The sequence below is a fragment of the Coturnix japonica genome, chromosome 3 (genome assembly GCF_001577835.2).
Source record: "Coturnix japonica isolate 7356 chromosome 3, Coturnix japonica 2.1, whole genome shotgun sequence".
Classification (NCBI taxonomy): Eukaryota; Metazoa; Chordata; class Aves; order Galliformes; family Phasianidae; genus Coturnix; species Coturnix japonica.
In genome coordinates, this window is record NC_029518.1 from 96,277,136 (window position 1) to 96,303,997 (window position 26,862).

Below are 26,862 nucleotides of genomic sequence, written 5' to 3' on the forward strand. Positions count from 1 at the left end.
TTTTTGTCTTTTTTTCTGTCTTTTTTTTTTCTTTAAAACCGACAAACTCACGATTGCTAGAAAAAGCTGATTGTACGCACAAGCGGGGTTCGGGGTGGAGGGGAGAGAAGGTTCGTTGTCAAAGCGTGACTCAACCCGGCCTTGTTTGCAGTAATCCAACGTCCATCCCCATCCGTGCCCCGTGCCGAGACGTCATCAGTGACAGATCCAGCTGAAACTGAGCTTGCTCTTCCTCCTCCTCCTCCTCCTCCTGTGCTGCTGCCGCAGTCCTCCAGCTGCCTCCTCCCCCTGCCCTCCCGCCTCCCCGAGAAAAAACCTTCGTCCAGATTAAGAAGCCGGCGAACTGATTACAAAAATAAGGATCATCTCTTGAGTTTGGCTCAATGAAACCGACTGTCCCCGCCTCGCACGCGTTGCCAACGCCCACAACGCTCTGTGGGCTCCTGGGGTTGGTTTTTGTTTGTTTGTTTTATTAACAAAAAAACCAAAACAAAACGAGGAGGGGAGAAGAAAAAGAGGGAGGGAAGGGGAAAATGGGGGAAAAAAGGGCGAAAAAGAGGGAAAAATGAGGAAAAGAGGGTGAAAAAAGGAGGAAAAATGGAAACCAAAGGGGGAAGACAGGAGGGGATGGGGAAAAAAAAAAAGGGGGTGCGGAGAGGGAATAAACAAAACCCACAAAAAGAACCCCGCGCACAAAATGAAACAGCCCCTCCCTCCCCCCCCTTTTGCTCCAAACACTACGAGCTGAAGAATGGCTGCGCTTTGAGATATCAAAAATCTCAGAAAAATATATAATATATATATTTATATATCTCTGTACGTCTCATTATTTAAATTTTTTTTCTGTTTTTTTTTCTGTTTTTTTTTTTTCACATTCCTCGAAAAGCAGTTATTCAGTCAGTAGCTGCTGAAGAAGGCTCTTCTGTTGGCCCTGTGGCGTCGGCGGCACCGCGGTGGCTTTCGGAGCGCCCAGGGGAGCCGGAGGGTTCAGGTAGGGATCTCCTACCAGATTCACTGTACACTGCACGTCGGCAAACACCTGAACCTGCTGTACCTGCTGGGACACAAAAGACAAGAGGGGCTCTTAGCGGGGATGGGGCAAAGGCCGGAGGCGACGGACTGGGAACTACGTGAAGTGGAAACTCACTAGAGACTTCCTCTAGTCTGGAGCCACCACAGAGAAGAACTCTTCTGTCTTCTTTTCCTACAAAAAGAAAACCGCTGCACTCATTCGGATCAGAGCTCGGCAAGGTTCACACGTTGCTCATTCGGAAAAAAAAAAAGTAATAATAATAATAATAAAAATAATAATAATTAAAAAAATATATAAAAAAATTAGGAGGAAAAAAAATGGAAAAAATTAAAAAAGAAAAAAAAAAAAAAAAGAAAAAAAAGAGGAAAAATCAGCTTGGCTTGTCCCTGGAAGGGGCAGCCATAAGGCAGCGGCACGGGGCAGACTGGAGGTGAGCGAAGTCCGGAGCTGCTTTACAAAATGAAGAGCGGTGGTGGCACGTCCCCATGTGCCGGAGTGTGAGAGCGCAAGGATGGAGCCCGCGGGGTGGTCCGAAAGGAGGAGAACTCATCAGGAGGTGTGAGCACAAAGCACAGAGCCCGCGGGCATCGGCGCTTGGACTGACAAGTAGGATGGACAGACAGACGGACAGACGTCGCCCCACAGCCTCCCCGCTCCCTTCAGACCTTCCCTTCCAAATCGCCTTCCCTTCCATCCCCAGGATGGATCTTTCAGACCGAAGATCTGAGCCTAGGAAAGAATTCCTCCCGCTGCTGTCACCCCGGGGCTGCTCTTGGAGACGGATGGGGTTGAGCACCTCCTGTGCTCAGTTGTTTCCCAGCTGGACTGCAGTTTCTGCTCAGTGAGCAGCTCTCCGAGGTCCCCAAGCACCACTGCACCATAACTCCAAATTGGAAGGGACCCTTAGAGGCCATCTGGTCCCACTCCCTGCACTGAACAGGGACACCCACAGCTCCATCAGTGCTCAGAGCCCCATCCAGCCTGACCTTGGCTGTCTGCAGGGACAAGGCACCCACTGACTCTCAGGGTGACCAACTGGAGCAGCCCTGGCTAACAGCTCGCCTGGTGCCAAGTGTGCCAACATGGCATGGCTGGAGAGCGTTCAGGTTTTATTGGCAGCACAGCAATCTCTCTCTGTACCTGAGATGTGCTTAGCAGTTTCTTACTGACCTGCGCCCCATCTGCTTCTGTTTTCAAAAGGTCAGTGGAGGAAAGCTGGTTGCAGTAAAGGCCCGTGGGTCTCAGCGCTGGGTCGTTTACCTGTCAAAAGCAATAACAAAGCTCAGCAAGGGCTCTGGATGTCCCCAGGGCACTCATCACCCCCTTGAGCTGAGCTGGGTGGGTCTGGGAAACACAGAGCCCAGGTAGGTTTGGGGAGGGGGAGCCCATGGGGCAGCACCAGCGTCCTCTCATTCTGAGGCTGGGATTCATTCTGCCTTTCTCCCAACCTCCTGCGCTTTGCCTTGGGCTGCTGCCAGGGACACGTGGTCTCCAGGGAGCGTGGCATGTCACCAAATGCATTTGACACGAGGGGGAAAAGCCGCTGGGGAAGCTGCAAGCCCCAGCCTGCAGCACTCCCACACAAACCCAATGAGCCAAGAGCAGCTCCAAGGAGCTTAATGGCACTGCGACAAACCCCAGCAGCTAAAGTTTCAGGAAGGGCAGAGCTTCAAACAGCCACAGGGCTTGGCTGTGGCTGGTGGCAGTGTCCCAGGTACAGCCAGCCAAGTGCAGGTCTCCACACCTGCCCCTCAGTTTGGATACAGCCACCAGGAGATGTGCAAACCCACCCCCAACACCTCACCAAAGCAGATCCGGAGGTGCTGGGGATGCTCTGCCTTCCCCTAAGGACATGAAGGCTGCAGCCTTTCCCAGGTCAAACACAGCTCAGAGCACTGTTAATGCAGCAGGGACATCTGCTGCCCCTCTTGGGAAGGGCTGGGAAAGGGGAATCCTGAAATGCATTGTGGCAAAGCCCCAGCACTAAACCCACAGCCAGGTGAAGGCTGGGATATGAGCTGCTTGTAAATGGAGATACTACAGCAAAACAAAATGAATCTAACAAAGCTGGGGAGACCCGTTAGGAAAACAACCCTCCAGAAAGCCAGAGAGAGCCGTGAGCAGCAGCACTGACCTGCTCCGAGCACATGGAGTTCATCCCAGGCATCTGCAACGAGTTCATCTGCATCTGTCCCGCCATGGGATTCATGTTCTGGACGTTGGTGTTTCCTCCTGCCATGGAGACGGTGATGCTCATGTTGTTGTACATTCCCTGCTGAGCCGGTGCTGGCTGGGTCTGCCCCGTTTGGCTGAATACGCTGATGGAGAGAAGAGAAAAGGGTTAGTCAGGTGCTGGTGGGAGGATGGTCTCTGCCTGCCTGTTCTGGAAGGGTTGAAGTGTGTGGAGCTATCAGAAGAGCTTCAGCCACCCGAGGAAGCCCTCTAAGGCCGGTGATCACCATAGGAACATCTGCCCTCTGCTCCTCAGTGTGAAGTGGTGGGGAAGGAGGGGCAACAAGAGAGGGGACCATCAAGGAAGCGATGCAAAGCCTTGAGTGAGGTGACCCCAAGCTTCACCTGACCAGGGAAGGCACAGAAGTGATGTAGCCCCCAGATGAGCTTTTTAGTTCATTTCCACTGGTCTGAAGCTCCAACCTGACTTGCACAAAACCAAGCAGAAGTCTGGTGGTTCTTCCCATTCACTTCCCCAGCTCAGAGCTGGAAGAATCTTTAGGAGGCACAAGAGTGGGCTGTACTGGGACTGCCAGATGTGGCCCCATTCACTGTCCCATTTCCAAAGTCAATCAGCTTTCACAAGATGTAATGAAGCCACCTCACTCCAAGAGCTCCTCACAGATTTAAATCATCAGTGGTAGGAGCTAGAAGACCTTTACTGTCCCTTCCATCCCGACCCACCCAATGACACCATGATGACCTTACTTGCTGTTCGCCATGGCTCCCTGCTGCCAGGTCTTCATGTCAGGTGACTGATAGCCCGGTGCAGGCGGTGCTGGCTGCAGCATCGGGCTTTGCGACGGAGGGAGCTGTGGTGACATCAGGGGACTGCTGGGGCTGAGCGAGGGGGCGAAGGCGGGCTCATTCTGCTGACCCATGCCTGGAGAAGGAAGGACAGACAGCATCAGCTGTGGCACCCATTAGCAGCCTGCCCTTTTCCTCCTCCTTATCCTGCAACTACTTCCATCAAACCTGCAACTTTGGCTCTCGGAGTCTCTGGTTTTCATCTCAAGCATCTTTATCACTCAAACTCAAACAACTCATAGGTGAATAACTGGGGAAACCTCCCCACCATGTGGTTTCCACCAGCAGGTGCTTCTATTTCCTACCACACCTGGATAGAAAATAGCCAAGGTAATGCCAAGACAATGGCAAAGGGGGTTCCTGCAGGGCTCTGCTCATCAGTTACGTGTGCCACGCTGCTGCTGAATGGGAGCAGCTTCCACCACCCAACACCATCCACGCACCCCACTGCACAGGCTCACCAATGTAATCAGAGCTCTGTGCCCAGGCAAGAAGTGTGAGCTGGCTGTGGCTTGTTTCTGACATCTCAGTGACAACAAGGACATTTCCAGAGCACAGAACTGTTTTTCTAGTTTTCTTTTTGCAGAAAGAATGAACAAAGAAATGAATTGGTTGCCAAATTCATCTATTTCTAAGGGGATTCAACCAGGAAAGAGTTGAGATATGCAGAACAGTGAGATGCGGTGTGAAATGGTGGCAGTGTGGCTGTGCCCTTTGCCTATCCTTCCCCACTGCTTTTACACCGCTGGTACCAGAGATGCTGGTATCAAGAGGGGCACACAGTCCCCTCCGTCCCCACCTACCTGATCCTGAATACTGAAAGATGTTCTGCTGCATCTGCGGCGTCATCCCAGCGCCGAACTGCCCTCCGACGCTGCCCATCATCCCCCTGCTCACCATGCCACCACGATTGGCCAACGCGGCCTCAGGGCTGGACGCCAGCTGCGAGAAGGGGCTGGTGGAGGTGGGAGGGTTCCCGGGGCTCGTACCGTAGTTGGGGGGATAAGGGAACTGTTGTGGGGGAGCCTGGGGGAGGCGGGTGGCCCCCATTTGCACCGGGAGCCCGGCTGAGGGTGGGAGGTTGTTGCCGAAGCTCTGCTGTCGCATGAGGATGGCTCGCTGCTGCATGAGTTGCCGCTGCCGGTGCTGCTGGCTGTAGAGCTCACGTTGACGCTGCGCCAGCATCTGGGCGTTGAGGGGAGGCTGTGGGGACGAAAGATGTGAAGAGTTAACTCCTCTTGTGCTCTTCACAGAACCATAGAATGGCCTGGGCTGAAAAAGACCACAATGACCATCTGGTTTCAACCCCCTGCTATGTGCAGGGTCTCCAACCAGCAGCCCAGGCTGCCCAGAGCCACATCCAGCCTGGCCTTGAATGCCTGCAGGGATGGGGCATCCACAGCCTCCTTGGGCAACCTGCTCCTGTGCCCTTCAGGGAAGGAGCTCTCAACCCCAGGATCTCCGATCTTGACCCCATGAAATCACCCCATGACATTTCCCCTGGCGCTGGGCTCCTTCCCCAGCTGCTGGGCCAGATGTGCTCCCATCCATCACCACAGGAGCTGCAGCACAGCAGGGGAGAGCAACAAAGCCATCACAACTGCCAAGGGGGCCCTGATGGAAAGCGCTGGGTCCCTCCGTCTGCAGCTCATATTCCCCACCAGAGAAGCTGCGATGCTTAACAGCAGGCTTAACTTGCAGGCTTCTCAGAGAAGTGGAATAAAGTTACCAGAACTCAGCTACGCTTTCCAACTCCTCCTTGCAGGGAGCAGATGTTTTATCCACTTTATTAGAAGTGAAACAAGAACTTTAGGGCTTGGGGATTTGCAGGATCATTAAGAAGATTTCACTGGAGATTCTGGTATTTAAAGGATGGCATCTATTTCCCAGAGATCCTTCTCAATTAACCATCTTGGCACGTTTGTCTCTAAGTGATAATGAGGTCTTTGTGCTTTACCCAGGTGTAGGGGACGGAGTAAAGAGGGAGGAAAAAGAATCGCAAAGGCACATCTCGAGCCACCCCTCTGCATGGTGGGAACAAGCAGATGGGACTGAGCTGCCCTGTGCCACTGCATCGCATCCCCCTTACCTGCGGGGTCATCTGCTGCTGCATGCCCGCCCTCATGTTGATGCCCACGGGAGAGTTGGCTGCAAACTGGTTGAGAATTGCCTGCCGGTTCTGATGGATCAGCTGCACGAGAGGGACAACAGTCAGGAAGGTTTTCCAGCAACAGATGCAGATGCTCCAGCAATATCTTCCCTTAGTGTCCAGCCACCCTCCAGCTACTCAAAGCCCTTCCAATCTCCCTCGTTGCAGAACCGCTGCTGCAGGGAGGACGCTGCATCCCTCCCACCCCTGGATCCAGCTATGGGATGTGGGAGACTGTTACCTGCTGCTGGCCCTGAAGCCGTTGCTGCAGCTGAAGTCGCAGCTGGTTGGGAGCCGTGGGGGGTCGGCTGAGCGCCTGCCGGGGCTGCATGGCCATGGTGGTGGGAAAGGCACCGCGCGGCGGCGGGACCTGCACTGGCATGGGACCGAAGGACGGCTTCTGCCGGACCATGCCGGGGAAGGCGGCAGGGAGGTTGGTGGTGGGAGATGCAGAGGAGTAAGGCTGGGGGTACATGCCGGGCTTCTGCTCCATCATCAGTGGAGGGGTGGCTTGCTGGGGCTGGAATCGCTCTGTCAGGGCTTCCAGCCCGCCGCCCTGGAAGGGAGAAGAGGGAGGAAAACCTTTATGCTGGAGCCCCAGCTGCAGCCATCCCCATCCAGCACAGCTCAAGCCCAGAGCTATCCCAAGTGGGGTTAACCTCGTTCCTCAAGGCTTTGATAAACCTGGAGGGATGGGAGTGATTTCTGCTGGCTTGTTTGGAAGCAAGGACCCAAGAAAAAACGTCCTTTGAGATGGGCTTGGGGTTCATCTCTGGGTCCAAAGCAGCGATGGATTGAGGTGTGCTCACTGAATTATGGAAACCATGGAATCATGGAACCACAGAACCATAGAATCGTGGAACCACAGAATAACAGAACTGTAGAACCATGGAATCATAGAGCCATGGAACCATAGAAACATGGAACAATGAGATCACAGAACTGCAGAATCATGGAGTCATGGAATTCTAGAATGGTTTGAGGTGGAAGAAACCTTAAAGCCCATCCAATTCCAACCACGGCAGGAACCACAGCAGGGACATCTCCCACCAGACCAGGTTGCCCAAAGCCATCCACCTCATTCTTGAGCACCTCCAGGGATGGGACACCCACAGTTTCTCAGGGCAGCTTGTGCCAGGGTCTCACCAACCTCATCAGCATCATCTCTTTGGGCAACTATATGCCTGCCCTCAGAGTCAGCACAGGATGGGGACTGAAGTATCTTGGCTTGTGATTATGTGATTCACAGGCTTCCAGTTCTATTTGTTGTTTTGGAAAAAGCACGTGAGCTCCGCAGGGCACGGAAAGAGAAACCACTCTATGAAAAAACCTGAGCAATGCAGCTCATCTTCCACCTCCTTTGCTCTCTGCCTAAATTCAGGCTTCCCCCTGGCCATGCCCTGTTATTTAGGACAACCCGAATCCTTCAGATGCCTCTGCACGGGTGCCTGTAGCCGGGGCCATGGTGCTATCTGAATCAGATGGCAACGCTGGAGCAAAACTGTCATTTTTTTTCCTGTGGTTAAATTAGAGGAAAGGGGCAGCTGCAGTGTAAGCCAATCTCAACAGCGAGGGCTGCGGGCTCTCATACCAGCCAGGCCATTAGTTGTATTATTAGGCAGCACAATTAAGGCTCAGGAATCTCTGCCTGTGGGACTCCAGCTGGAAGGCTCCTCCACGCCCCAGCCCTGAGCGCGGCGGGGAAGCGGGCTGGGCTGCCAGCCCTCCCCACGCCCCGACACATGAGCTGCCCTTTGAAGGGCTGACGTTTCTCATGGGGGATGGCGTTTTTAAGCCGAGAGTGGCCTATTGGATTTCATGGGGATGCTTTCCAACTATTTTTTTTCTCTTGGTGGAATGGCAGAGGATTAAATATCCCTTCTGAATCTGATGTGCGTTCCCACTCACATCTGGCCTCTCGTGACCAGATGTTGAAAATCCTCCTTCACACTCATGTCAGAGCTCGGCATCTGCTGGAACTGAATGATCCTTAAGGTCCCTTCCAACCTCAGCTGTTCTATGACTGTATGACCTGACCCTGGCCCCAACCTCTTCCTGGCCTCACTGAGCCTCTCTTACCTGCACCAGTTTGTCGATGCCGAGGGCTCGGTCCAGCTCGGCCAGCTCTGTCTCATCCTTGCCACTCAGGAAGGACACGAGCTGCTCCAGCAGCGCCTTCTCATCATTGCGGCCCTCCGGGGTGGTGGGAGGACACAGGAGCTCATCCAGCTGTGAGGTGATGCAGGGGCTGCGGAGACAAAAGCCCGAGGAGGCACGTGAAGGGTTGTCGAAGCAACAGTGGGGCTGAGCTATAGGAAATCCCACTCTGCGCTGTTGGCCTCCCACCCACCACCCCACTGCCAGGATGAAATCCCACGGGGAATGGAGCCAACATTGGGCTTCAGTGGGGTTCTGGAGGACCACTTGGTGCTTTTGCTCTGCAGGAGTTACAGACGGGGTGGTGGGAGGCAGAGCACAACATGCGCAGGGAGCGGAGTGGGAGGTTGGGAAGGCACTGGGACAGCTGGAAAAGAAACAGCTGAAGGCAGAGGGAACCTTTTAGCTGCAAAAAGAAGATTTCTGACAAGCTCGCTCAATATTCTTTGGGAATAAGATTAATATGTAATGAGAGACATTCCAATGACGTGACTAATTGGAGTCAATCGGATTTGCCGGGTCTGACACAATGAAGGGAGCCATGGCACATCACGCTCGCAGAGAGACACAAAGGAGAGAACTGGAGCATGCCAGCAGTTCCCAAGCAGCAGACATGTTTATCCTTTTAGCTCCAGATGAGGACCAGATGTACAGTAAGGAACTGAAGCCAATGGGACCGAGAGTGCTGCAGCCAACACACGCAGTTTAATCCAGGGAAAGAAATACTCGGCGCTGGGATTTCTTACATTACAGAGTAGGGGCAGAGAGGGAAGCAGGGAGATGGAGGTGAAAAGCAGGGCTGGTTTCCTACAGCCCAGGTCCCTGCTACTGGCTGCTTTGTACTGAACCATTAGGAAGACTAAAGCCAAAGATCAGAGCTGGCTGCTCAAAACCAACAATCGTGCAGAGAAAGTGGGGGACAAAGTTTTTCTCTGCATTAACAGGCAATGAGAGGATGAATGTAGGTTGGCAACGCCTCTTTGGTTTACAACAGACCTCTGCGTGGATGGTTTATAAGGAGACTGTGGAACAGTACAACTCTTAGATAGGAAATAAACCTCCTGTGAGCACCATGTATGCTGCACCACATGCAGGTCAGCCCCATGCTGGCAGGTGGGAGGAATCTGGTGTCAAACGCTGCTTGCAGTCCCATAAAACATCTCCCTGCCATGGCCTCCAAAATCTCCTGTCCAGCACAGATATCTTGGGCAGCAAGTGCATCTCTGCTGGCATAACATGTCAGTGCTGTGGTCATCAAGCTGGGCCCTGGGTGACATCCTTGATCTTGAGGGATTAGAGGAACATGTATGAGAGCCGCCTGCAGCATCCCAGATGTGGTTCAAGGTGCCTTGGATCTGGTCTGATGTGTCTCTACCATCAACGACACAGAGCACTTGGGATCAGGGCACATAAGGGAGCATGTTGTAACTGTCCCAGTTCATCAAGAATTGAAGATCCAGAGGGGTTGAGGACAAGGAGAGCTTGCAAGGAAGCTCCCCTTGGCCAGGAGGGTCAGCTCATTGAGCAAGGCAGGAGCCCTGGTGATGGATACATACCTTGCAGCTGGAAAACCTTTACAACCCCTAAAGCAAAAGCTCTGTTGGTAACACAGTTAAGAGAGGAGTTGCTCTGCAGCTGGAGCCCAACTGAAGGCACACGATGCAGAACAATCCATGCACATTATCAGTGCAGAGCACAGCTTGGCAGAAGCCCCGCTCTCCGCTGAAGCCTGGGTTGGGTTTTGCAGTTTATGGATGTGCCACTAGATGGAAGTGCACAGATCCCAACCAAGCCCCTGACTTTAGACTTCCTCTCCAGCTTTACAGAGGAATCTGCTCTCTTCAGTTTCTCCGCTGTTGCTTTTCAAGGCTGTTGTACCAAAGCAGAGCCTAAAGGCCTCTGCAAGGGCTGGATAACCCCTTCCTTGTGCTGAAGCAGGCTCTGGGAGGGGATGCTGAGGAGCAAGTCTTACCTCCAACCCAGCAGCTGCTTTTTGCTCCTGGAGACTCAAAGTGCTGCTCCAGAGACTGACAAGGCAGCTCTCACCTATGGAGCTCCATCAGCCATAGGGCTGCTCAAGTTATTGCAGGGAAGGGAGGTGGGAAGTGAGCTGGGCACCAGTAAGGCTGCCTGACTCCATGCTTGGAGTACAGCGCTGCTGAGTAAGGTAAGGTCATTTTCCCCTGATAAAGCAAGTGAAGCAGCATCTTAAGGAACATTTGTAGCTTAAAACCAAGATTGATTTTTAGAACTGCTCTGCCCTTTGCTGGATATGCCCCACGGATCTCACACCGACGATGAAACTGTGACACCCACTGAGATGTAAAAGGGAAGCTGCTTCCTTGAAGCAAGGACTCGAGCTGATGTAAATGCTCCTCCTCGTTTAAACTCCCAGCTTTTTCAAGCAATGAGAGTCTGAGTCTTCCCAGCCAAAATCCAAGATCCATGTGCAGCAACAGAGCCCATTTAAGCAATTCTTTTATTGGGCTGAGTGAAGAGCTTTTAGAAATTAATCCAAACTTAGCTCCTACAAGAAGATATTTGGCTCTTGCCTTGCTCAAATACAATTCTTATACATTTGCTTTTCATAGCAGTTAAACAGAAGCTTATCTGTTAAGGATTTAATTAGCAACCGATGTATGGGTATCAGCAGTGAGGGCTGCAAAAGGATCTTCCCCGAGCTCATCATCTATCTAACAGGTTCCTGACCTCTGGGGGTGGGGAAGGACTCAGCCTCTGTCCACACCGCAAGTGCTGATGCCTTGGAGAGCTCCTGAATGAGGAAGCCCTGTGACCCCTGTATGGCATCAAGCAGAGCGCAGCACCAGCAGGGCTCCCTGCCCTCCTCACCTCCAGCCCCAAAATAACTGACCTCCAGGCTTCTGCAATAGCACTGCTATAGCATTTACAGCCCAGGAGTGATGCTGCGTGCTGAGGTGCTGACTCCTTGGCTGCTCCACAGGGCAAGGACCTAAAGAGGACCTTCCAAATGGGGACAGCCAAGAGCTGCAGTGACATGAAGACACAAAACTGTCCCATGGCTCTTGAGATGCTGACCCCAGAAAGAAAAATGTGGGACGATTCTAGCTGCAGTATTGGTTAGTGAGGACTTTCAGTGTGGATATATGGAATTCATTGGGTCTGGACCAAGAATTGATGGTGCGTGCCCTGTTCACAGAGGCAGAAATTGCCAGAGCACCCCGAAGTCCTGCTGGGTGAGGTTGGGAAGCCGCCCAGCTGCAGTACTTACTCTTCAGGTTTACTCATCGTGCCTCGGTTCATGGGTGCCATGCTGTTGTCTGTCCATGGGATCTGCTCGCCCATGCCCGGCTGCCCAAACTGGTGATCTGGCACCCCCATCTCCAGCTCCGACATTCCTGCAGGGAGAAGAGGGTTGGGGAGGAAGTGTTAGCATGGCAAGGGGGCTTAGGCACCCTGAGGGATATGCAGAGAGATGCTGGGAGTGGACTAAACCACAGCCAAGGTGCCATGCCTGTGCCCAAGGCACACTGCCATGGAAGCACCGCTGCTTTCTGCAGATACATCCACTGTTAGAGGTAACATTCAAGAAGATTCAGAGCTCAGTCTCATACCCAAACCCAAAGGATGAACCTGGGCTTTGGGTGAACACCTGTGTGGCTGCTACGTGTCCTCTATATGAACCAACACTATAAACCTGTCTCAGTTCCCCTTTCCTGAACGCTTCCATCAGGTTTCTCAAGTCAGAGGGCTCGTTCTTGCAGGCCAGCTGTTAGCACTGGAGATTTTAGTTGGAAAAATCGCACACGCCCATTAGCATCTTCTGACTCTATTCTGGAGAAAAGTTAATTTGTGCAGGGAAAAGAGCCAATGCAATTAGATTAAGTTTAGCAGAACTTGGAGCCTGAGCCCAGGACGGGGAGATTTATGTGGATGGAGACTTTACATCATCCAACTCGAAATAGAACCACAGAATCATAGAATCAATTAAGGCTGGAAAAGACCTCTAAGATCACCCAGTCCAACCCCAGCGCGTCCTCACTGTACCCAATGACCACATCCCCAAGTGCTGCATCTCCACCGTTCTTAACACCCCCAGAAGATCAGAGAATGCCTGATGTCTTTATCAGGGAACTGCCCTATTTAGGACAAACACAGCAGTGCTCGCTGTCTTCCCTGTTGTTCCAAGGCATCCCCAGCTCCAGGCAATGACAGCTCCTGGACTGAGCCTGTTTTTATGGGCTTTACACTGAAACACAAGAGCCCTAAGCTTGCTCTTGGATGGAAGCAGGGAGAGGTGTTCCTTTACTTCTTGAAATGTCTTGGAAAAAAAAAAAAGCCTTAACGTTGCTTGGCAACAGGCAGATAAAAGCAGTGGCAGCAGTAGCTCCAGTGGGGCCGGCCCCGCGCAGCCGCAGTGCAGCGCTCCGAGCCTTCCCTGCTTGCCTGACAACAGTTCCCAGTTCTGATTCTGCTGAAAACTGCAGTTTTTTCCCAAGCAAAGCATCAGCCTGCAGCTGCCCGTGGTCATGGAGGAGGGTGTCACACTGCAGCTGCACAACGGCCTCGAGAGGAGGGAAGGTCACGGGTGGGACCCTGCAGCTGGTGCAGGGTTGATGCTGGGCACTGCTTGGAACGGGCAAGAAAACTGTAGTGCTGAGCGGCTCAGCAGGCTGGGAACGTTGGGAAAAGAGGGGATCTGCTGGAGGAGGAAAGCTCAGATGGGGAAATACAGAGCATGGGCACAAAGAACAAAGTGCAAATTCAGGCCAGCGTGCTCCCATATGTCTTGCACAGACATGGGGCCATCACAAAGGGAGATGCCCTTCGGGTAGCACATGAAACTCATTGGCAAGAGAAGCTGCCATAGGCAGGAGGTCAATGTCATAACAGGGTGTGCATCCACCTAATGCAGTGTTCTGGGCAAGAGCTGCGCTTACAGGTGAGCAGTGACACGTGCAGGACACAGGATGCCAGGGGACAGCAGCTCAGTCTCATCCCACACCATTCTTGCTACCACATTGGAGAAGCAGAGCTGGGTTGTTGCACTTCTGTGAGGTCCCTCTTCTAGTGCTAAACCCTTGAGGTGAGCTCATTCCTGCAGCCATGTACCAGCACAGCTGAGCTGCTGGGTAGACCTGGCCACCTCACCATATCACTGTCACCCCAATGTAACACAGGCACTCCAGGCTTCGTGGAAATCAACTCTCTTGGTATAGCCCTTGCTCAGAGGGCAGGGAGGCCCTGGTACGGGCTGCATAGGCAAGCTGTGTGTGCCCCATCCCTGGCAGTGACCAAAGCTAGGCTGGAAGGGGCCCTGTGCAACCAGCCCATGGCAGGACATGGATCTGGGTGAGCTTTAAGGCCTTTTCCAACCCAAACCAAGACACTTGAGGCACTGGCTTGCTTCATGCAGCTGGAAAGAGGAGGAAGGTTTGGGTTTACATTCTTGAGATGTCAGAGGGGCTCTTCTCTCCATAGGGATGGAGGTGCTCTCTCATGCTCTCTCTCATGGCATTTTTTGACTTCTTAGAAAGAAAAGGTGGACAGGAGGCATATTCAAGCCCATTTCTGCCACCTTGCACCTCTTCAGCACCCACAAGCATGAATGCAGAATCACAGAAGCATTCAGGTTAGACAAGACCTCTCAGATCCCCAAGTCCAACCCCAGCCCACCCCCTCATGCCCACTGCCCACGTCCCTCAGGGCCACATCCCCACGCTTCTGGAGCACCTCCATGGACGCTGACTCCCCCAGCTCCCCGGGCAGCTGTGCCAGTGCATCACCACCCTATAAGAGAAGAAATGTCTCCTAATACTCAACCTGAACCTCCCCTAGTCCTACTCAAGGCCATCACCTCTCAAGACTTCCCCTTGGCCTTCCCCGTTTGTAACAGGGAGACTTGGCCCAAAACAAGCCCCCCAGGGGAGAGCTTTCCCAGCACATCCCCTTTCAGCTGTCACAGCTGGCTGAGCAGAGCAGATGCCCATGGCAGCACGTACCTGTGTCAGGTGGGAAGTGGTTTGGTCCCGGCACAGTGCCCCTGCCCTGCTCGGCTGGTGCTCGGGGCCGCGGGCTGCTGCCGTTGGTTGTAGGGAAAGCAACTGGCCTGAGCTGAGCTGGTTCCAGCGGGTCGCAGAACTCAAAGGGGGCCCGAACTGCCTGCATGCCCTGCCCGCTGCTGACAGCTGCGTTTGAAAAACAAAGAGAAACATGTACGTATAAAAATCCACATCTCTCCCCACGAGCTCATCCCAACATCGCCAGCTGATGCAGAGCCCCACCAGGAAGCTGACACTGGGTACTCTGGGGTAAGGGAGAAGGCTTCCACCTATAATATGTGTATTAAAGAGGTTTGGTAAATTGCTAGAAGAGAGGATAAGGACTGATTCCTTCACAGTGAATGGGGATTCCTCTCAGGGGAGCGGCAGTATTACGAGTGATGCTCCGCGATGCTGCCTGTGTGCACTCCAGCTACGTTCTGCTGGGCATTGCTGGCTTTAAATCAATTAAAACCGCATGGGAAAACGATGCTGTTAAGCCTCGCATCGTTACAACTCTCATTTGCATGGATTTTCACAAGTTCAGCTGCAGCTTGCCAGCAGGGAGCACGTAGCGAATGCTTCTGTTCACACTCAGACCTTCTCTTCTGTATTTCTGCTGGGCGGTGATGCAGGGGATGGAATAAACCATAGACGTGCACCAGGAAACATCATAGATGGGACAAAGCCCAATGGGACCCGTCCTGGCTGCAGTGCTTGTGCTGGGGCTGGCAGGGGACTGAAGGGGACCAGTGAGGGTGGCACAGGGCTGCTGATCAGGACAGGCACATGGATGGGCTTCAGGCAACAGCACTGTAACTTGTGTGCATTCGTACAGCCAAGTTCATGCTCTGCTTGGTAAAAGACTGCTGGCCCTGTTTGCTGCTCACAACCCAGCATGGGGAAGCCAAGGAGCCACAGTTGGGGCCTCCAACTTTCTCCCTTGCTTGTGGGCTCCTTCAGGAGAAAAACCTTCCTTTCTAGGGGTGACACTGCTCACTTTGGAGAAAAAAGCAGGGTGTTTTCTTCAATTTTAACCCCTTCCCATCAGTCTTGACACTAAACCTGGGTGCTCTCAATCCCAAAGAGCTGCCTAAAAGTGACAGCAACGCTTCCAAACCTCCATTTCCAAGGGGTCAAACTGCTCAACATGGAGAACCCAAATCCCCCCGAGCATCACCTGTGCTCCCACCCCCCGAGGACCCCACGTGGGGATGAACCCTGGGGATGACACCTACGGTTGAGGCCGGCGGGGGCTCTGGGGGCAGTGCTGGGCTGCAGGGGGGCTGCCAGCATTTCAGGTTTGACAGCCACGCTGCTCTCACTCCTCTCTGGCCCGCATAAGCCCGGCAGCTGAGCAGCTTTCTCCAGTGATGGCAGGAGCTGGTCCAGCTGCTCCAGTTCGGCAGCAAACTGAGGAAGGAAAGGAGAGCACAGGTGGGTGAGTTTGATTCCTTTGCAGTGATACGAAAGTGAGCTCGGTGGGAAAGGATCGGCCCCAGATGACAGAAATGGGCAGCAACGATGCTTCAAATCAAAAGCACTCTAGAGCTGGTGGTGGCACTGGGATGGAATTAATCAATGCGGGGATAAACTCTGGACAATCTCAGCTGAATGCACATAGAACGATAGAATCATTCAGGTTAGAAGAGACCTTTAAGATCCTCAAATCCAACCCCTACCCATCTGGTTTCAAGCCCCTGCTATGTGCAGGGTCGCCAACCAGCAGCCCAGGCTGCCCAAAGCCACATCCAGCCTGGCCTTGAATGCCTGCAGGGATGGGGCATCCACAGCCTCCTGGAGGGCTTCAGGGTTACCATTCTGAACGGGTCCAAGGGAAAGGAGCCATCTCCAGATCTATCCAAGTGTGGCAAGAAAAACTGCAGAAGACAGCTCTGTCTGCTTGCATTACTTCTTGCTTTCCCTCCCCCTTTCTGAATAGGGACAAAAAAAACCTCCCAGTTTTCTCAAGCACTGAACAAAGGGATCACACAGGAGGAATGATGTCGGATCCTGGGGGGGCTGAGCCCACGTAGGCACCTCTGACATCCCCACCAGTGTCACATTTCTGTCCTGCCCTTGCGCAGGGCTCTGTCCCCATCCCTGCACTGCAGGAATGAAGTGATTCCTTTGCTGAAGAGATCCTGGAGGAGCACGGGGCATCCTCACGTCTCCATGTTCTATGAGCACCACCAGGGCTGGTGACCCCATCATCTCCCTGGGCAGCCAACCCAACCCGTTCCATGATTCTATGATCACAGCAAGAGATAACGAGTGAGATTCCCACTTGCCTGCAGGATCACTGACCATGACTCCCAGGAGGACTGAGCCCTTAACCCTATTAAGAGACTCGCTGCGTGTTGCCATTGGAGGCTTTGGGAGCACTCCGTTATTCACACCGCACCTCTCAGCCCCATTTGACACAGTCAGTAAGCAGGCTATCAGCCCTGCTCTGAATGTCAGCCTCTCTGTTCTCTTTGCTTAAAAAGGATTAAGCAGCCTTATCCATGTTACCATCTCCCCTGGCTTTCAAAAATAAGAAATCTCTTCTATTCATAGCTGCATGTAATGAATATTTATACACTCAAATCTCTATTGCGGAGATCTGTCACTGGATTATTCAATTTAATAATACTTTTAGGATAACTAAAAGGCCTGTATAATTGCTAATCTCAGCCAACAAGAGGGCAACAGATTGAGAATTCCCGGGGACACGAGTCCTGAATGTGCCCAGAGATGCAGAATTAAGAGCCCTTTCACTTGGCAAGGCTCACATAGTCCCCTACCCATTCAGGCCTGCCACCTGCAGCAAGCAGCAATGCTCCTTTCCCATTCTTATGCACCTCAGGAAAGCTTCCTCCTTCCTCTCTCAGCACTGCCTTGAAGCTCTGAGTTACCAAAACATGGGAGCACCTGTAAGGCTGGGAAGGACCATTAAGATGGTCAAACAGGACCTGCGTTTCATGGGCCTGATCCCCTGACTGCCCTACACATGCTGCATGATTGCACTCAAGATGATGTGCAACGGAGCCCAGTCGACTGAGAGTGACAGCAGTGCTACAGAAGGTGACACCAGTAGGGAAGGTGACACCACACCTGCTGGTGGAGCAATGGGGGATAACACCAAGAAAGCCTGTCTTTTTGATGGTGCTGACCCCAAAACAGAGCAGACTCACCTGGCCTTGTGACTCCAGCTTGACCTCCTCTGCGGCCGGCGGCTTGGCCAGTGGCACTGGGGTGGTGTTGCAGGGCTCCATCTGCTCCGTCTTCTCCACCTTCACCTTCACATCATCCAGGCTGAGGGCCGGGGCGGCGGCAAGCTCCTTCTCGTCCTTATCAAGCAGATAACGCAGGAGCTGGTGATCCTTGACATCCTTCTTTTTCATCGCATCCGACTCCAGCTTGATGTCCGGGGTACCCGGCAGCTGACTCGGGGCTGTCGGGGTGGTGGCGGGGTTGGGGACGTTATCCTTTTTATCATGCTCCATGGCCAAGGTGGTGATGTCAGAAGGGCTGCCCTCCTGAAGTAGTCTATGTAAAATCTTATGCCGCTCGGTCAGTGAGCTATGGGAGGAGGGACAGGTGCTGCTCGGCGGGTTGCTGGCACCCAGTGTGCCTGTGGTGCCTGCGCAGGCCAATGAATCCTTACAGCTCGTGTCCGCGTCCGCATGCCGAAGCTGCTGCTCGGCGGTGCTGGCCAGCAGCTGGACCAGCTTGTGGCTGGTGGCTTGGGAGCACTTGCTCTCCCCCTCCGTGAGCCTCTCAGCGCCATGCAGCACACCCGAGTCCAGCGGCTTGCCGTCACCTGTGCCGCCATCAGACTGGATCATCTCGCTCAGGATGGAGGCGATCTCCTTGCTGTCCTTGGACTCCGCTTTCATGGGCTGCATGCCGAGGCGGCCGGGTGAGCTCTGGGAGCCCAGCTGTCTCAGCACAGGGGGTGGTGTGGAGTAGCCCACCGGCGTGCTGGCCCCTTCACTAAGCCCCTGCAAAGAGTTCATGGGGGCGGTGGGAAAGGACCTGGAGCCGCCGCCGCCACCACCACTGCCACCCCCGCCACTGTTTGCCATGCCCACGGGGGAGTGCATGGTGGGCATGGTGGGGGAGAAGGGATTGCTGGGTCCCCGGGGCCGGGGGACCAGTCCTGGGCTGACTCGGTGCCTAGGAGACATAAATTGAGGCGGGGTGATCCCTGGGCTGTTCATGGGGGAGCTATTGAGGTTTAAATTGTGGTTACTGTTCTGGGGACCGGCTTGTCCCTGGTTTAAGGCAACATTGGCTCCTATCTGGTTCCCAGGAGAACAGCCGAAGCTCGTTTGGCTGGTGCTGGAGTTGCTGCTGTGGAGGCCGGCACCGGGCTGCTGGTTGCCAGGGTTGGCCAGCATGCTGCCATTGGAGGGAGGGATGGAGGGTGGCAGGGCCATGCCTTGCCCGGGAGAGATGTTGGGGTTCAGAGAGGGGCTGACCCGCGGAAGGGCCATGGCTGAGTTAGTGTTCTCCTGGGGGGACAGCATGCCGTGATCCCTGCCGGAGACAAAAGGGAAAGGGAGAAACACGTGAGGCCTCACCCAAACCTTTGGTATTCCCCGAATAGCTCCTGCCACCCTTTTATTCTGCAGAGATCTGGAGCTTGAAGAACGGCAGCCTGCAAACTCCAGATCTGTTTCAGTAGTGTGGGAGGAGGGCAGCAGCTTCAACACCTCCCCAGAAAGGGGACATAACCTCCTCCGGGTGCTGTGCTCCCACCTGGCCAGAGGACCCAGCTCACAGACCATTCCCCCCCTCTCCATCCTCCCCATGTTTCTCCTGCACAGCCCAGGCCCACAGACTCACCTCACCCTGTTCTACAAGTTCTCTGGAGCCTCTCCCTCCCCAAATATTTTGCCTAAGTTCTCTGGGCAAGGCAGAAATCTCAAGCACGTCTATAAAGCTTCACTTGAACACCCCGTGCTCTTTGCCAAATGGAAGTCATCAATAAAAAGCAACAGAGCTGCTTTATGCAGGTGTTCAGACCTGGATCCCTCATGGTCTAGTACTGGTGGTCCTGCCTGTGGCGGAGGGGCTGGAGATCCATAATCCTTGATGTCCCTTCCAACCAGGGCTATTGTGTGATTCTGTGACCACATCTCCAAACAACACCATGAGCCATGGTTGGAACGGGCTGGGAATGGGTTCCTCCATTCCTGGATCACATGCAGGCATGATACCAACCTGAGCACGGCTCTGCAGCAGTGGTACAGGAACGTACCTGTCAATGATGTGGATGCCCATGATGAAGGGCTGCACTTCTGGGCTGGAGGGGTAGCAGAGCTTGCACTTGGTGTGGGCGCTGAGCACCGTCCCGTCACTCAGGGTGAATCGATAAGATGGGCTGAAGGCTGTGCCACGTGTCATCACTGAGATAGGGACAACCAAAAACACAGGGATACCTTCAGCAACAACAGCAGAACCCCTCAGTGTAATGCCCAAATCTGGCCTGCAGAGATGTGCCTCAATTCTGTATTTCCCAAAGGATTCCCAAAGGGAACCCCATACCCAGCCCAGATCTGCTGCTCTGCAGCTGGAGGAGCTCTTCCAGCAATGCTCAGCCACCTCACCTCACCCTCCAGCACTGTGCAATTACTATTGCAGTGTTTGTTTTCCCAGAAAGCACTTATCCAGCAACAAGGGCTATGCATCAACTTGGTAGTGTAGCTACTGCTGCTCGGCACGAGAGGGAGAGAGCCGGTGAGAGGAGCTTGTTACCTTCTTGAAAGAGCTGCTTGGCGTAAGATGGCTCTCTGCCCTGAGGCTGGAAGAAAGCATAGATGCATTTCCGCACTAAATCTTCCCAACCCGTCCTGCCGGCAGCTCTCAGGGAGCTGGTGTCGATGGAGATGATTTTACCTGGGTGGAGAGAGGAGAACCACGTCAGTCAGGCACAGCAGAACGCGTGTCAGGAAAAGCAGGCAGCTGTGCAAGAAGGGTATTACAGCAATGGAGGGGTAGAAAGAGCCTGGATGCGCTCAAGAAGGATTCACAGGCTGCAGGGAAGCCCGCGGTGCTGATTAACTATCAGAAAGAAGGTCACCAAACTGCTTCAATAAAGAAGAAAGCAATATTCGGTTGAGAGCAACCCCAAATCTGAATGGTGACGACTGCCTCAATCCCATTGATCTGCAACCTCAATACCCCCTGAAATCAAAAGGAGGGGAGAGAGGCTGCATGTGTGATATGTTTGATCAGCCATGCACCCCCCAGCAGCCCCAGCAGCATTGCATGGACATTACCTGTGGTGTCTTGCTTGGTCACGAAGGATTCGGAAGGGGTGACGGCTGCTGGTCGAGGTAACCTTCTTGCAATGCATATCAGACAGGACTGGAAATCTGCCAAAGCAGAAGGAGAAAGGACCAGGAGAATGAGAAAGTCACACGTTAACAGCCTCCACTCGCAATTCAGAATGTTAATTAAAATAACTCTGAGGCACTCGACGGCCACGTCCTGCCCTGGATGTGTTTACCCCGAGCAGTCCTCCGGCCCTTCAGAGCACGGAGGCTCTCTGTAAACTATATGAAGTTTGTTGGGAGAGGTTTCCAGTGTTTGGAGAAATTAATTGTAAAGGCTTTTCAGATCTGGCAGTATTGTACAATAAAAGTCAGCGCTAAAAGCCAGCAACTGTCAGCTTCAGGCAAAGTATTTGGTCATAAAATACCATAATTTATTCCTTCCAGTCGTGATCTCCTGTGTAAACCGCAGTGGATTAATTCAGCTAATGTGCTGGAAAATAAGAGTTGGTACACAGAGATGAGAGCTACGGCATTTGCAGGGAAGCTCCTTCACTCTCCTGCTCTGAGACCTCACACCAGGAAAGCAGCAGCCCTGTTGCCACCAGGGTGACCCAGCCCCTCCAAAATCCTGCAGGGATTTGCTCTGGCCAAAACCACGCCATCAGCACGGTGCTGAGCAGCTCCTGGGGCTGGGAATGTTCCTGATGCTCAGGCATCTACTGCATGTGCTACCAATTAGAGTGCAATGACAGCCCAGGCTCACCCAATAATATCTTCCCTTTGCAGCCTGCTGGGAGAAGGTTGTGCAGCCAGCGAGCTTTGTCTGGTAATTATAGAACTGTAGGATCATTAAGGTTGGAGAAGACCTCTAAGATCATCAAGTTCAACCTCTGACCCATTACCACCATGCCCACTCATTGAATCATTGAGCTTTTATGGTTGGATAAGACTTACAAGATCAAGCCCAACCGCTGACCCATCACCACCATCCCCACCACAATATGTCCCTAAATGTAATCACGACATCATGAAGGTAGGAAAAAAACATTAAGATCATCAAATCCAACCATTCACCCAACTAAGCCATGTCCCTCCATGCCACATCTGTGGCATTCATACGATTTTCTCTTTCCTTCAGCAACAGTAACTGCAAGCTGTGCCAAAAGCTGCTTCTGGAGAGTCATAGAAGCCTCTTCAAAAGTCAGCTCGCCAATTTCTTGGTGAAAACCCTGGAGGATTCAACCTCATCCCCTTCTCCCCACCCTCTCCCCATTGCAGGGCTGGAGGTGAAGGCTCTGCCCTACCTTCTCCTTCCTCCTTGAATGACTTGGGCTGGGAAACGGTGAAGCACTGCATCACCTCATAGCGCTGCCGAGCCTCCTGGTTCTCGGTGCCGGGCTCATCGGGCGGTCGGATCAGCATCCTGCAGCTGAACGTGTGGCTGTTGCGTCGGGTCGCTTCCTGAGGCCAGGGAACTCCATTCACTGGGGTGGGAGAGAGAAAGGAGGAGAGGTGGTGTTATGAGTTATGACATATTGCAAAGATGAAGCTCCGTGGATCAGAGCTCTGATCTTCACTGCAGACCAGAAGCTTGTAAAAGGCTGGTCCTGCTGTGCCCACATTGCTGGGTGTTATTAAACCACTGTGATCTTGAAACACGGCAGCACAGCAGCTCCCTGCACAACAAGCCTTGGCACAGGATATCCAGACAGCAATGTCAGTGGGGTCCCACCTAAACCACAGCCAAATTTTCCACCAAACACTGCTATCTGTGAATGAACCTGGCAAATAACAGGAAAAAAGCTCTGCTGAATTCAGGCTGGAGGAGAAGCAATGCTGCAACCTGGGATACTCTCTTAGGGAATGGCTGGTAAACCCACCAAAGACTCCAAGCATGTGTCAGAGATCCCTGGTTCTCCTCAGAAGTGGCTTAACCACTGTGGCACATTTGAGGTCTCCCCAGGCACATGTTGGAAGGCTGATGTTGCTAACCCTCTCTAACATCTCTATGGAGATCCATGTTCAACTCAAGTGATTTTGCCACTAGCAGACTGTGAAGCTCTCGCACAGCCTGCCCTGCCAGAAGAGCCGAGGGGTTTGTAACATCCAAGCAAAAGAAAACACACAGCTGCTCCCAGGTAACCGCAGGGAAGAGACAAAGCCTGAAGCTCCATAAGCTCAAACCGATGCGTGCTCATAGATACAGGTGGTTTAAGACATCATTGCACTTACCCAGAGGGAAGACAACTGTGACACACAAAAAAAAACCAAACAGAAAAAAAGCCCTTTTTTTTAAGTCAAGTTACTTGGAAAAGGCGCGTTTTCTATTTGATAATAATGGTTATATCTTCGAAGGCATTAGTGGATGTGGTGATACGGTTCAGTGATGCCTCACCCATGTTATCCACCCAGTGTTCAGTGGAGGAGCATCACCTCAAAACCCTGTGCCATGGGGATGCATGAAGAGTGTGGTGAGAGGAGGTGCTGGCTAAGCCCCCTCCATAGAGTTACAGAATCACAGCATGGCCTGGGTTGGAAGGGACCTCAAGGATCATGAAGCTCCAACCCCCCGCCACAGGCAGGGCCACCAACTTCCACATGGGCTGCTCCCCATCCAACCTGGCCTTGAACACCTCCATGGATGGGGCATCCACAGCCTCTCTGTGCTACCCTTGCTGTAGGCAAAGCAGTCCTGGTGCTTTGCAGGTCAGCACCAGCCCTGAATCCCTGCTCAGGATGCTTTGAGCTCCGGCCGTTTCTTGGGCTTTCAGTTCAGCACTGACCAAAGAACTCTGAGCACATGAGGATTTTGTGGCTCATTCCCCTGCTGCATAGCAGTGCTTTCTTTGGGTCTACAAAAGGATGCCTTTGTTAAGTCAGTGAATAAAAGCTGCTCCTTCAATTGCCTCCAAAGCCATGCAAGTGCCTTTGTCGTGTGGCATTTCCTCCCAGCTGTCCATTTGCTTGGTGTGGGGAACCACCGTGAGCTTACAACACGCAAGTGATGACCAGCAGCACCCAAGTGATGGCCCCACTGATGCTGATGGAAGGCACTGAAACAGCGAGGCTGCGTACCACATCTATGTAACAAAATACAACGGGTTCTGACAGCAGAAGGGGACAAAACCCCTTAAAACTGCCCCGTTACAGCCAAAGCTTTGCAGCTGGGGCTTTAATGGAGGCTGCCGAGGGCTGTGGCAGGGGGGCAGGCAGAGGCTCTTACAGAGAGTTAAATTACAGTGCCGTTGAGTAAGCACATTATTTTAAAAATGAGCTTAAATGCCGATGAAGCGATATGCATTTTGGCAAGCAAACAAGAGGTCGATAGGATCAGGCTGGATTCTTTACACTAACTCACAAACAAAGCCCAGCAAGTCTTTCCCCAGCTTCAACTCCAGCAGCTTCACGGAGCTGCGGCACCGAATGCAGAAGTTTTCTTAGCGGTGAAAGACAGATTACTTTCAGAGTGCCATCCATTAGCGCTGCTATTTGTTCATAAATCCAATATTGATTCTTCACTGGTAGGATGTATTTCAGCACGTAGAAGTTTATGGCTCATTACCTGGGTAGGGTGTAGCTCTGAATTTCAGCGCACTTGAAACACTATACAAACGCCAGGCGGCTTTGCTGATGTTGGCCAAGCTTTGGGGCCAACAGTTTTCTTACCTAGAGACTTGGGCAACAAGTTCTTGACAAACTCGGTGTGATCCCCCACGTGCAGGATGCTGTAGACACTGGTGTTCATGAGCTCCTCCTGGTTGTACCCCAGGTAGCTGGTGACGTTCTCAGAGACGAAGACGATCCTCCCTTCGCGATTCACGACGAAGAAGAAGCCATCCAATGCCTGCAATGGGATAAAGGAGGTCAGTGTGGGGTCAGTGGGTCCCTGCGCTGGGACAGGGATGGGCCCAGTGCTGAGGACCCACGCTGTGACCATGGGAAACCTCTACATGCCTCTTGCCCTTCATCCCATCATGTTAATTATAGACCGTAGCTCTCAAACAGGAAATGGTAAGGACAGATCTCATGCATCTCCTCAGCAAATGGCCGCAGATAGCACAATATTATGGTTTTAAAATAAAAGAGAGGAGATTTAGATTGGATGCTGGGAAGAAATTCTTTACTCAGAGAGCATGAGGCCCTGGCACTGCCCAGAGAAACTGTGGGTTCCCCATCTCTGGAGGCACTGAAGGCCAGGCTGGATGGAAACCTGGGCAGCACAGTCTAGTGGGGGAAATCCAGCCCACAGCACAGGAATGGAGATAGATGGTCTTTAAGGTCCCTTCCAACCCAAGCCCAAGCTATTCCAACCCAAGGCTGGAAAAGGCCACCATGATCATCAAGTACCCACCATCAACCCATCACCACTGTGCCCCCTAAACCTTGATTCTAAGAGCACATAGTCAATGTAACTTCACTTCTTCCGACACAATGAACATCTTCTGTTAATTCTGCTCAGCTCTCCCTCTTCTCCCCATCAGCAACTGTTTTCCACCCGTTTTCCAACGTGCCCAAAGTTCATGGACACGGGCATGGGCCACTTGAATGAAGCCGAGCAGCTGACCTAACAGCACAGCTACAGCTGCACATACTTGATGGCACAAAGGAGTCAACACGAGGATCAGTGTTGTGGTTAGCCGAGGGGCACTAATGGTAACGAGGTATTTCATAACCGCTGCGGATCCTTTGCTGGAGATCAAATAACAGTACATTTGCTTAAACATGTTCTAAGGTCTGCGAGCTACACTGAGGACGTCTCTGCTTCTGAGTCCTGTGCCAGCAACATATAAACAAACCTTTTCAAAGGGCCAGAGCAGTCCGGAAGACTGATTTGGCAAGACACTGAAGTGAAGCATATGCCCGACTTGCTTAATTACAGTCCAAGAATTGCAGAGCTCCAGCATCCTGCAGAATAACTGTGTGTGTGTGTGTGTGTGTGTGTGTGCATTTAGGTTGCAAGTGGCAAACTCAGTTCCTGCAATCGAGCAAATGAGGACAAGCGTGTCCTATCACACAACGTGGAGCCCTTCTGCTCACTTCAACCAGGACGCAATGAAGGTTTTCAGCTTTCTGCCTTCTGCAGTGAGCTCGGAGCTGAGAAGCCCTTGAGAAGGCTGATGGCTGATTTACATTCTTGCAGACATGCTGCATCAGCTGAAATTATATCATACGAGCAGGATTGGATTTCCACCTTCCTGCAGTTTAATTCCTACCTTTCCTTCCACAACCAGCAAGCTCTTGTGCTGCACCACCCTGCAACCAGAGCATGAGGCTCCTTCCAGGCTGCACAGGGACATAGGAACCACATCACATCCCAGATTCCAAATATGGTCCTCACATCTCCAGTAAGAACGCTCACAGCATCCTGCCTGCACCAGGAGGGAGCTGCTCTGGATGGCAAAGCCCCCTGCATCTCTGTCCAGCAGATGATGCTTTTGGGGGCTCTGAGTTGACACCTAATGGGGATCTTATGTTTGGTGGTGGCAGCACACAGCCCCAGCAAGGTGCATGAGGTGGGCACTGGGCAGTGGGTCCCATCCACCAGCCCCAAATCAAGCAGTGCATTCACACCCTGCCTGAGTTCAGGGCATCCCAAAGCTGGAAGTTGTTTCAGGAATGCTTTTAGGCATCAGAGTCTGAGTGCTGCTCTGGGACCAGCAAAACCACAAACTGCTTTTTGTGGTCAATCTGCACAGCAAACAAACTGTGCAGAAACCCCGGTGCAAGCAGGCTCCAAAATCCTGCAAGATCACCTGGGGGGTGGCAGCAAAAACACTGACACCCCCAACACGAGGCAAGGGCTCCAGGTCTCAAAGTGTTTTATGGACACATGTTGCTGCTGTCCTCCAAGCCACGGTGCCAGCCCTGCCTCCATCCCAACTGAAGGCTGCAGCATCTAGTACTTGATCTAGTGGTTGGCAACCCTGCCTGTGGCAAAGGGGTTGGAACCAGGTGATCCTTGAGGCCCTTTCCAACCCAAACCATTCCATGACTCTATGATTCTCCAGTTCTGGTCAAGGCAGAGAGGCTCAGTGCCAAAGGGTGGCTTTGGAGCTTCCACCTCCATCAGAGCTTCATGCGCTCCTGTGGGAAGAGGCCAATTAGGAAATTATTCCTCAGCCAATGTGGGTAATAACTGTAATCTGAATATGCATATTGAGCCAAACAATACATGGTAGATTATTTACAAAGCAGCAT

The 26,862-nt window shown here is 52.7% G+C and overlaps 1 protein-coding gene across 7 annotated transcripts in view; it reads right to left on the minus strand.

The window, feature by feature from the left end:
* Nucleotides 1-813: 813 nt before the first annotated feature.
* Nucleotides 814-26,862, minus strand: part of NCOA1 (nuclear receptor coactivator 1) — a 134,367-nt gene continuing 108,318 nt past the window's right edge. For 2 of the 7 annotated variants that reach the window (XM_032443214.1, XM_015859673.2), the window contains exons 5-21: nt 24,331-24,508; nt 21,969-22,148; nt 20,668-20,763; nt 20,144-20,284; nt 19,647-19,794; nt 17,575-18,922; nt 15,637-15,811; nt 14,360-14,545; nt 11,629-11,755; nt 8,301-8,469; nt 6,463-6,777; nt 6,162-6,263; nt 4,876-5,275; nt 3,974-4,148; nt 3,168-3,351; nt 2,204-2,293; nt 860-1,057 (exon numbers count right to left, since the gene is read on the minus strand). In XM_032443214.1, the coding sequence (XP_032299105.1) occupies nt 890-1,057; nt 2,204-2,293; nt 3,168-3,351; nt 3,974-4,148; nt 4,876-5,275; nt 6,162-6,263; nt 6,463-6,777; nt 8,301-8,469; nt 11,629-11,755; nt 14,360-14,545; nt 15,637-15,811; nt 17,575-18,922; nt 19,647-19,794; nt 20,144-20,284; nt 20,668-20,763; nt 21,969-22,148; nt 24,331-24,508 (4,182 nt within the window). In that variant the 3' untranslated portion in view covers nt 860-889. 7 annotated transcript variants of the gene reach the window in all.